The sequence below is a fragment of the Pectinophora gossypiella genome, chromosome 25 (genome assembly GCF_024362695.1).
Source record: "Pectinophora gossypiella chromosome 25, ilPecGoss1.1, whole genome shotgun sequence".
Classification (NCBI taxonomy): Eukaryota; Metazoa; Arthropoda; class Insecta; order Lepidoptera; family Gelechiidae; genus Pectinophora; species Pectinophora gossypiella.
The window spans coordinates 1,755,437-1,767,630 of record NC_065428.1 but is presented as its reverse complement, the minus strand read 5'-3'; the positions used below and the strand labels follow the sequence as shown (position 1 = coordinate 1,767,630).

Here is a 12,194-nt window from a genome sequence, read left to right as displayed (position 1 = left end):
GTATTAGATATATTAATTATACGTTACGACATACAGAATATGTGTCGATACTTGTGTGTGTCGATTGTAAATAGTAATATTTAAATATATAGGTTCATGTTGAATAATTTGAGTTTATTTATTGTAATATGTTAAAAATTGAAGTACCTTAGAAGCTGCACTTGAGAAGCAAAAGGCATGTAAATTGTATAGAAAATAAAAATGTTTTCATTAATTATATGTGTATTATTTAATTATTTGGAAAATAAAGCTTTGAATAGGAAAACCAATATTTTATTTATAAAGTCGAGAGAAAAAGTTACAATCCAAACTTGAAGTTCCCGCCATTATTCCTGCCATTGAGTCAACATTGTGCGCGTTTTTTTTTTAATTATGCGAAGGCAAAGAAACAAATTCCGATGATGCCATATTTGATGGATTGAGTCTTTCATTTACCTATAATAAGTGCAGGAATTGTGCAGGAAAGATTATAGAGCTAGTTTTAGTTCAATTTCCAACTCTAAAAAATGTTAACAATGTATGTAATCACTAGCAGTTAGAAGAACTACACGAAAGATATTAAATAAAATATATTTTTTAATGATTTTATGCTCTTTTTTTAACCGTACATACATAAACAGCCAATACACGTCCCACTGCTGGGCACAGGCTTCCTCTCAATCAACGCCACGCGTTTTTTAACCGTAATCCATCCGAAAAATATTTGCCATAGAAAACAAATTGGCCGGAAGTCCCCAGCGCCAGTTTGACACATGCGAGCGGATGTCAAACTAAAACGTAATGGTGGCTTGCTTGTGTGAAGAAAATCATTGCTGACAACTTTTATAGAAAAATATTTTCTGTAAACCTGAGAAAACCAATGATTTCCATCAAATTTCCTTGATATTCTTCAGGTAAATACAGTAAACGTGTTTAATTTCTCATTTAGTGCAAAGTATAAGCCACATTGTTCCGTCAAAATGGCTACCTTGTAACAAAATCGTATTTTTTGGTAATTCCAATTGATAAGGACTAATTATTTCGTCAGGGTGGCAATAAGTTTGAAATATTGTGACGATAAGGTTGTAAATAAACAACTGCGTGATAAGGGAAGTTTTTGGAAAAGTTAAAAATAATTTCTTACATAATACATACTAAAATATTAACCTTTTCAATCTAGAAATAGGCTTTCCTTTTCTTTAATACCTATTTATAGAAAGTCAACTTTCCGATTTTAAGCAATGCATACGAGCTGTTATGTTTATTCAACTAGATTATAATGTTAGTACTTATATTAAGCATTGAAAGACATTTTCTAGTTTTTCTCGGTCTGATTAAGTACCTATACCTTGCCTTGGGTTGCCAATTTGTTTCTTATGACCTATGGCTTTACTTAACTTTTTTAAACACTACCTACTTTACTTGCAGAATGTCAAAGTGTTTCATCTGTAGCCGTTTCATACCAGATAATGATAAATATGCTCAGGACATACTCAGTGAATGTGTAAGTATAGAAAATATAACATAAATTATCTATATATGTCCCAGTAAGTCTTTAGTTACCTATTTATACGCCGTTAGTCCCAGCTATAAGCCGTAAAAACTCCTCCACCAACCTGCAGTGGAGCAGCGTGGTGCAGCAGTGGGACTTATATAGGCTGTTTATGTATGTATTAGTTATTTTTTATCCATGTTAGTACTGCAATCGATCATCATTTATGATCACAATATCCTTTCAGAAAATGATGATGATGACATTTGAATGACGGGTTGATAATCTGTTTCATCATCTTTCTAGCTTTGTCCCGTTTTTCCCACGGTCCGCTTACCTAAACTGAAGATTTTGACAGGTTCGGTTTTAGAGAAACGATTCAGTCTGAACTCCCAAACCGTGAGGGGAAAACCAGCCCAATACAGGTTAGGTCACATACCTCCAATAATGCATTTCTCAGGGATGTGGGTGGGTTGATTGTCTGTTGACGGTTCATCAGGCTACCAGCAGGGGAGCAGCGTGGTGGAGTATGCTCCGTACCCCTTAAGGTTGATTGAAGGGAGACCTATGATCATCGGGATGTATATATAGGCTATTTGTGTATTAACGAAATAAAACAAATCTCATTGTTCATTTCTAATTTTCAGCCTGTAGTTGGGAGTACATTAGTAAAGCTAATAAGTGAGATAGTGGATAAAACAATCCCAGATGAAGATCTACATTCAAAGGTGGTCTGCAAGGATTGTCATAAGTCCTGTATCAATTATGACGTGGCTAAGAAAACGTAAGTTATTTTATTTCACATAGTATTGTATTAGAACTTGTTACTTGACAGTTGTAACAATAAAATATGTCGGATAAGGTACTTCATATATTAAGGTAGTATATGTATTTTAGATGTTTGTAATTTACGAAATTTAAATGACCAATCGTCATGGAGATCCTTGGGGCAGCAGTGGGCGTCATACGGCTGATGATGATGAATGACTGTAAAAGGGTGAATAACTATTTTTTTTGACATGACTTATTGTAGATTTGCCGCAGATGGCATTAACTACTTGGCTTGACAAATGGGGAGCGCTGAAGGCTCTCAGCCAGTACGACGTTTAAGACAATAGGCCTGAGGGTGCCCAGTTGGGCGCGAACCTCGGCTCAGGGCATCGTCCGAGAGGAAAATTATTTGAAAGAATTAATCGACCCTATTGGGTCAATAACTTAGCCACTATTAGGTGGAGACTTGTAATTAGCCTTTAGTTAATGCCTACTAATTATTTTAGATAATGTATATGGCCTTAAATCTTCCCCAAAACTAATAAATAATTAATAAATTATCATTTAATGATAATTGTTGAATAGTGTATAAGCAAAGGTTGGTGGTAGGGCTGGCAGATTGAATCTGAACCGGCGTTTGTTTAAGAAACAAATTGATGAATGTGGAGGAAGTAAGAGAAGTGTGTTAGGATCGAAGCAATTAGAATTCCATAGTCTCTGCTTACGCCAGTTGGAAATAGGCGTGAGTATATGTATGTATGTATTCAGTAGTTATTTTTTTATTTATTAAGATAATTTTTAAATATTTTATTTTTACAAAATAAGAATGCTGTTTTTTATCTGTGGGTTACAAGACCCGAAACACCGGGCGGCCATAATTGAGCTTCGTGTGACGTCACGTCACAAAATAAACAAAAAACTGTCAGGTTTCAAGTTAGCCTGTATATATAGAAAGTATATGTTAATATGTTATGACAAATTAATATGTTATGGGCGTTCAAATAAAGTGCAATATCTGTTGTACGGTGTTGTTATACTCGTACACCTTTTCAATTCTCAATTATTTATTGCATTCCATGTAGTACAATAGGGGTGTTACATAGGCATAGGAACTAAAACATGGACCTTGTAGGGCACAGCAAGTGTATTAAAATTAAAATTTATCATTTAAAGTCTCTTGTGACAAATGTTCCCCGGACACTTTTACAGAGATTGATTGTCTACTATACGTCAACTGTCAACACGCGCTCACCTGCTGTCGAAGATTTTCGTGAATTACTGTGAAATACTGTGATATTACGAAGGAAACTAGTAGCAAAGTGAACATTGACACCTAATTCCACTGTGATATTGTTATGCAAAGCTAACAGAGTGAAATAGTGATAAAAACAGTGTGCAAATAACAACTCGCATCTCACAAAAATCACTACTACCCTCCAAAAAAAAATAATAAAAAATAAAATGTAAACATGTCATATGACATATTCAAAAGTGTTGTCACCAAATAAAAAAAATAATTCTACCGCCAACCATGGACAATGAAGATGATTCTAGAGTGAGTGACCAGACTTCACAACATCCTAATGTCACCGGAATAAACAACAAGGCATCACCCAAGAAACTTGTTCAACAAGTGTTTCACCCTAGCTTGTTCGTGAACACTAGAATGAGGCATAATTCAGTGGGCGACATACCACCTCCAAGAGAAGCTCCCCACAACGAATGGCAAAAGGTCCCCGTACTTCGTCAATCAAAACGAAGAAGGCTGGATAGAGCACCATCGTCCGAGACAGAAGAGTTACCTACACAAAATAGATACTCAATCTTACAAGTTGAGGAAAGCAGTCAAAAACCAACTCATTCCAATAAAATAATAAATAATAAACCACCGCCCATCATATTATATGCTGTTGAAAACATTACCAAACTAACAAACTTAATCGAAAGCATTCTTGACAAATCAGACTACTCATACAAGATTGCGACTCGTACACAACTGAGAATTAACTGCAATAGCACTGCAGCATATAAAAAGTTAATGGAAGTCATTAGGGAGAACAACTTGATTGGACACACTTTCACTCGAAAGGATGAGAGACCATACAGGATTGTTATTAGGAATTTACATCCCTCAACTCCAATTGATGCTATCGCAGAAGCCATAGAAGGTACGGGAAATAAGGTAAAGGGAGAGATTATTAATGCCAGGCATGGACCAACAAAGACTCCTTTGTTCACATGGTTTATAAACCTAGAACCAAGCCCTAATAACCCAGCCGTAAAAAATATACGCTTTATATACAATACTTCTGTTGTAATTGAAGACCCAAAACGTAAAAATATTATTGTACAATGCAAACGATGTCAACAATATGGACATACTCGTAATAACTGTATGAGGCCGTACCGATGTGTGAAATGTGCCGGGAATCATAACACCACAGACTGTCTTAAAAAAGATAAAGCTACACCGGCTAAATGTGCTCTTTGCCTTGAAGATCACCCAGCTAATTATAAGGGATGTAAAGTGTTTCTAGAGATACAAAACAGGAAAACAATCAAACAACATACCAAACCTGTTACCATGAAAACCAACAATGTTATCTTAGAAAAATCGGATCGTTACACACAACAATCGCAACTTCCTCGCATGGAAAAACCTCTAGAATGTAATACAGAAAGGACATATGCACAAGTGACTGCAAATCTCAACAACAACACTCTTGAGAAAATACTTATTAAACAAGCTGAAAAGCTGGATCTTCTAATTCAACAGATGGGAACCCTCATGGGTCTCTTGACAACCGTCGTTAATAAACTGGTACATTAAATGGCGGGCCTAATTATAGCAACTTGGAACGTAAATGGTTTGTCTAACCGGAAAAACGAAGTTGATGTTCTGTTGAAGTCTCATCATATTGACATTCTACTAGTTACAGAATCACGATTAACTGATAGAGCAGTTTTTAACTTGCAAGGGTATATTACATATACAACATGCCACCCAGACAATACCGCTCACGCTGGATCAGCTGTTCTAATAAAGGAAAATATTAAGCATAACCTAATAATGGGATTTAAAAAGTCTCATATCCAAACAACATCTATAATGGTACATGACAACCAGGGGCCTCTCATAGTGTCGTCATTATATTGTCCTCCAAGACATAATATAACTGCTCACCAGTATGATGAATTGTTTGGAACCTTCGACCATAGATTTATTATCGGTGGAGACTGGAATGCAAAAAATACCTGCTGGGGAAGTAGAATTACAGTAACCAAAGGAAGGGAACTTAAGAAAAGTATTGATAAGAACCAACTAAAAGTTTTAACAACATGCCAACCAACGTATTGGCCATCGGACAGGAAAAGAATGCCGGATCTATTGGACTTCTTTGTCTACAAAGGATTACAAGCAAATTTCATGAAAGTGGAAAATTGTTTGGATGGTTCCTCCGATCATACTCCAATAATTGCTACCTTAAGCACAACAGTGATTGAAAAACCAGCAAGACCTTATTTATACAACAAATACACTGATTGGAATTCATTTCGAAATTATTTAGAAAGTAATATTGATCTTAAGATAAAACTGAAATCAGAACAAGACATAGACACTGCTTGTATGTTAATAACAAAATTGATACAAAAAGCGTCTTGGCTGAGCACACCTGCTGCAAAAGATCACAACCACATATCTCGAAACTTACCGGCAGATGTCAAATTGAAGATATTGGAGAAGAGACGTCTTAGAAGGGTATGGCATTATACTCGTCTGACATCTGACAAAAGGGCTTTCAACAAAGCTGCTTCTGAACTCAAGAGATTCTTGGCTGACATCGAAAACGACACATTGCAGCACCACCTAGAACGGCTTACCCCTAACAGTAATAACGGATACTCACTTTGGAGAACAGTCAAATCGTCGCTTAAACCACAAGTACTAGACTACCCCCTTACATTTGAAGATGGAACATGGGCAAAAACTGATGAAGAAAGAGCCGAGGCTTTCGGACAATATCTAGAAAATGTTTTTACACCAAATGCCTCCAAAGAAAATGAAATATTTGACCAAGAAATAAAACAGTATCTGGATAGTGATCTACAGCTGAGCCTTCCTATAAAAAGTTGTACACCTACTGAAATTAAAAGGACAATACAAGAACTTCAACTGAAAAAAGCACCAGGATTTGATTTAATTACTGGAGAAGTACTCAAACAACTACCAAAAAAAGCCATCATACTACTTACACTCCTTTTTAATGGAATTTTGAGAACCTCGCACTATCCAGCTATATGGAAAGTATCCCAAATTACCATGATCTTGAAACCTGGAAAACCTGAACACCTAATTACATCATACCGACCAATCAGTCTTCTCCCTGTATTATCAAAAGTTTTCGAGAAAATACTGTCAAGCCGATTAAACGAAGTAATGAACAATAATGAGATTATCCCAGAGCATCAATTCGGGTTTCGTAGCAAACACTCCACTATAGAACAAGTCCATCGGGTTACTGACACAATCAGGAAAGCTCTTGAAAACAAAGAGTACTGCTCAGGCGTGTTTCTCGATGTACAACAAGCCTTCGATAAAGTATGGCATGCTGGATTACTGTATAAACTAAAACAGTCTCTGCCTCACAATATGTATACTTTGCTACGATCCTACATTGAAAATAGGATATTTTTTGTTAAGAACAATAATACAACATCAGCCTTCCATGACATAAGCGCCGGGGTTCCTCAGGGCTCAGTGCTTGGCCCTACTCTATATCTAATATACACAGCAGATGTGCCTGAAACGGATGGAGTGATGACTGCTACATTCGCTGACGACACCGCTGCTCTTGCATCAAACGCTGACCCTGCAAAAGCTTCAGAACTACTGCAAGGCCACCTAAATAAAATAAACAAGTGGATGAGAAACTGGCGCATCAAAGCTAGCGCGACGAAGTCAAATCACGTCACATTTACCCTCAAACGGGGAGATTGTCCACCAGTGAAGCTCGGCGAAGATACTCTCCCACATAGTTCTGTGGTTAAATATCTCGGTTTTCATCTTGACCGAAGACAAACCTGGAAGGAACACATACAAATGAAGCGTGATGCACTTAACCACAGATTCAGATCCTTACAATGGCTACTAGGCAGAAAATCGAAGCTTTCAGTCAACAACAAGATACTGATATACAAATCAGTGCTCAAGCCAATTTGGACATATGGCATACAGATCTGGGGTTCTGCCAAAAACAGCAACCTAGAAATCCTCCAGAGATTCCAAAATAACACTTTCAAAACCATAACAAATGCACCATGGTATACAAAAATGAACGAAATTCACGACTATTTACAAATGCCCACTGTTAAAGAGGAAGCAGAGCATATTATCGAGCCTTATAGAAAAAGGATTGTCCACCATGAAAACAGGCTTGCATCGGCCTTAAGTGAACCACTGCCGCTGAGACGCCTAAAAAGGCAACATATCTGGGACAAACTTCAGCAGTGAGAAACAAAATGAAGGCAACCTGACACTGGAAAGGCATGCCTAACATCCCACTGGCAATATAACGGAACTGCTTATGGTCGAGGGACCGATCGCATGTTAGCAGAATATATAAAAAAAAAAAAAAAAAAAAAAGATTGTCTATTTGTTATATGAGGTCTATGTCAAAGACCAAGTCGATGTGGACATCCTTTTAAATATGTATTTATGTGTTTTCAGTTCAACCAACCTAAAAACCAAACTGCTTACAAACTTCAAGAATGGGCTGCCAAAGTTTGGGCTGTCCTACAACACATATCCGAAAAAACCTCCTATAACACCCACCAAGAAAGTGGTGGTGTCTGCGTCCAAACTGCAACCGTTGCCACCGGACTATGTTATCAACGTGTCGAAGTTACCCAGCTCGCTTAGTCCTGAGAAGTTAAATTTGACGAAGAGTTTGGTATGTATCACTTTATTGACGGCCTCTGTGGTCTAGTGATTGAGCGATGTGCTCACGATCCCGGAGGTCTCGGGTTCGATTCCCGGTGGGGACAAATCACAAAAATCACTTTGTGATCCCTAGTTTGGTTAGGACATTACAGGCTGATCACCTGATTGTCCAAAAAGTAAGATGATCCGTGCTTCGGAAGGCACGTTAAGCCGTTGGTCCCGGTTACTTCTTACTGATGACGATGGGATTGATTGGTATATTCTTCTAGAATAAACAGTCCCAAATTAAAGTAAATTATAAAAAAAGAGTCATGAGTCATGTTAGGGTCCTATGGCGGCTCAATAATAAATCTGACACCAGGGTTGATGAGGTTGAGTCATGTCAGGGGCCTATGGCGGCTCATTAATAACTCTGACACCAGGGTTGATGAGGTTGAGTAATGTCAGGGGCCTATGGCTGGCGGCTCAATAATAACTCTGACACCAGGATTGATGGGGTTGAGTCATGTCAGGGGCCTATGGCGGCTCAATAATAACCCTGACACCAGGGATGATGGGGTTAGTAATCACCTCACAACCCATACGATAGAAGAAGAGATCACTATTTCATAAAGGATGTTTAGTGGCACCATAAGAAAACAGGTATGCTCAATCCGACGACAAGCCGCCATTGCTATCCCTTTGATGGCGTCATACCTCGCAGCACGAAAACCACGTCCGCATGGCTTGAATTATATCGAGAGCTTCGACCAATAGCCGCACGACTTCTACCTACGTAGATAGTATTCGCTGCGTCTCATAATGGTCCATCCATCTCTACAGCTCTGCCCACCCCCTTAGTGCTCATGATCATGAGTTTATTTACTCTTCTCATTTCAGAACGTACCATCTTCACCGTCAATCCACATAAAAGTGACAGCTGGGTCATCGCTGTTGACACAAGCAAAACCAACGGTGTCCTCTCAAAAAACAATAACACCAGAGAAATCGATTAACAACAGTATCACTTTATCATCAATTCTAAATTCTCAATCTTCGTCTTCAACCAACTCAATGCTGACTTTCAACGTCAACTCGTTGCCTAAAGATTTTCTCTCCAGTGCCGTTTTGACTAAAATAGAAGACAGCGATTTGAAGAAGGAAAATGATAATGATGAAGATATAAACAATGATGAACAACCTATGGAGATTGATGAAGGTATGAATTGTATAAAAGAAATCATTTATCGTTAAGTTTTAGTTACCTCCCTGCTAATCAATTTATTTTTCTAAACAGAGTATTAAATAAGGAAGAAAGGATAAAATCTTAATTCAGCGTATGTTTTAATTCTATACTTTCTTATCGTGTGGGTTGTGAGGTGGAATACCAGCCTCAATACAGGATTGAGTCGCCAAAGGCCCCTGACATGGCTCATGTAACGATTACTCACTGATCAGTAAATAGTAACTGGCACCAATGGCTTAACGTGCCTTCCGAAGCACGGGTCATCTTACTTTTTGGACAATCAGGTGATCAGCCTGTAATGTCCTAAGCTAACTAGGGATCACAAAGTGAGTTTTGTGATATCTCCCCACTGATTCGAACCCGGGGCCTCCGGATCGCGAGTCCCACGCTCAACCACTGGACCACAGAGGCCGTTATTCTATACTAAGATTAAGATGTTTCAATTTGACTTATGCAACGGAAAATTCCACTTGATATTATTTTACTTAATAATTACTATACCGAAACGGCTTCAGCTCAGCAAATGTCACGGCCTAGCTGTAGCTAGACTCTGACGCTGATTTTCAGCTGCAGCCGGCTGGGGAGACGAGAAAAGACAGGGAAACAAAAAAAAATAAATAAAAAATAAATAAAAATAATTGTCTTTACGTATATAATTTTATTTTTAGAAATAAGTAAATTATTTTGTATTACAGATTGTTCCTTAGTACGAGTGGCAGAAGACGAGAATAATTTCGACGATGAAAATGAAGAAAAGGTAATTATTATGATTCTGTTAGGGTCTTACCAAGAGTAGTTCCTATTTGTTCTATAGAACTGACGTCACTAGGACAAAATTGGTCAATTTTTTCTTATTCTTTTCCATAGAACTACATACGTCTTTATCCTGATTCACTCTTTATTATAAATCGGGAAAAAGGGGGTCCGACAGTTTGGCTTATGTGACCAATAAAGTTATGCGATATATCGTTAGAAAGGTTTTTTTATTTTCTACAACTTCCATTATGGCGGTAAGTTTCGAATCGCTGTGAGAAAAAACTTATCCCAGCGTAAACACCACGAGTTTCGTAGATAAGCGGCGCGGGAGCAACGGGAGCGGGGAGGGGAGGGGGACGATAGGAATCTCCGTGCGTGACACTGGCTGTCGTCCGCAGTCGTTATTTGATGTTTAGTCTCTTTGGTACGCTACGCTACTGCTCTTACGTTATCTCTTTACGACTATCTGACCATTAGCTTTATTATCGGACTCTGTGAACCATTACGCTGTAAGCTGTAAAGATATAAAGATACAGCGATTCGAGACTTGCCGCCGTAGTAAAAGTTGTAGAAAATAAAAAAACCTTTCCAACAACATATCGCTTAACGTTATTGGTCCATAGGCCAGGGTCCATGTAATTTTTCCGGTCCTCCCGGTAGGGGGCCGGTAAGGAAATGCCATCCTAATATAATAACAGCCCATCCTAATATACTGGCCAGGCCGCTCATGGATGAGCACACACAACTAAGACTAAGAAGGAGGCTGCCGCAGGATCTAGCCAACTAAGGCCCAAAATAGGAAGCGACACTGATCGCTTACCGAAAATTATACCTATACACCACAAGAAGTGCTTATTATCCAAGGGTGATAGATTGCGCGCAAAAAAGGGACAAAAAGAAAAAAAAAATAAGGAAAACCAACAGTTATAAAATACAGAAAGTAGACAACAAACATTAATTATAGGTTTCCACTGATAACCCTAAACTAGTTAATATGATATCAGAGAGTCAAATTAAAGTTATAAGAGAGAAAATAAAAAGAAGACATTTTATGGTCTTAAAAGCCGGACTATTCAAATCTTCAGGTTAGCTAAGCGAACCCTGTGAAAAACGGGATAATGCTAGGGAGTTTTTATATTTTCTTTGTATTTCAGTCCCAGGAGAAGTCTCAATACTTCGACGTAAGTCTGCTCCCGCTCACTGATGGGTCTACCAACGACACTATACTCGGAAAACTGCAGATATTGGACCACGCTGATGGTGAAGAAGATGATGAAGGTATATATTGTAGCGATAAAGAAGAGGAACTCGCTAACAATTAAATTAATTTATTGGGAAATGCAGTTTAAGTAATTTAAATTATTATAAATTAACATGAACATAGTTAAAAGATAATAACGGTAAAAAAGGGAATCGAACCTCACCTACCTCCGTTGATCAACGAAAGTTTTTAAAGATTAATATGCCAAAAGGAATACCAAACACTGAAACGATGCCGCGCGGGGCTTTAAGAATTTTGAAAAGGCTTCCTAAATAAATATTCACAAATAGCGGAAATAATATTTAAAAAAAAGGTTCAGGAATATAAAAAGGAACACAAAAGCAATTTGGTTCTTCGCAGCCGTAGTTATTCCGTCGATCCGTCCGTCTCGTAGGGACCGTTGAAACGATACAGCTTCGGGTAAAGGCAAGTGACAGGAACCGCAGAGTCGGAGCGATCGTAGCGACTTCGCAGTCGCAACTCGAATCATATATAGGATCCGTGGGGATGGGACGGCTTCGCACACGATGTAGCTCCAGGTTAAAACCAAAACCCAAGGGGATTTCCCTTATCTACAAAGATAAATAATAAAATAGAAAAGTGATGTGAAAGAAAGAAAGGGAAAAAGGAAGAAAGAAGAACAAACCAACACAAACTTACCAGGGAAAATGAAATACTATAATTATATCACCAGAAATTACGTTTTACGTTTCACAATTAAAACAGCACATTTAAAAACACATACAGAACATTAAATTAGATTTTCCAG

The 12,194-nt window shown here is 38.0% G+C and overlaps 1 protein-coding gene across 3 annotated transcripts in view; it reads left to right on the top strand.

Annotated features, from left to right (window-relative positions):
• Nucleotides 1-759: 759 nt before the first annotated feature.
• Nucleotides 760-12,194, top strand: part of LOC126378054 (zinc finger protein 711-like) — a 35,438-nt gene continuing 24,003 nt past the window's right edge. For 2 of the 3 annotated variants that reach the window (XM_050026159.1, XM_050026157.1), the window contains exons 1-7: nucleotides 760-893; nucleotides 1,408-1,483; nucleotides 2,119-2,255; nucleotides 7,971-8,193; nucleotides 9,063-9,381; nucleotides 10,104-10,165; nucleotides 11,319-11,442. In XM_050026159.1, the coding sequence (XP_049882116.1) occupies nucleotides 1,409-1,483; nucleotides 2,119-2,255; nucleotides 7,971-8,193; nucleotides 9,063-9,381; nucleotides 10,104-10,165; nucleotides 11,319-11,442 (940 nt within the window). In that variant the 5' untranslated portion in view covers nucleotides 760-893; nucleotide 1,408. Of the gene's footprint in view, nucleotides 894-1,084; nucleotides 1,261-1,407; nucleotides 1,484-2,118; nucleotides 2,256-7,970; nucleotides 8,194-9,062; nucleotides 9,382-10,103; nucleotides 10,166-11,318; nucleotides 11,443-12,194 lie in introns of those variants that run through there. The other variant, XM_050026158.1, reaches the window with a different exon arrangement.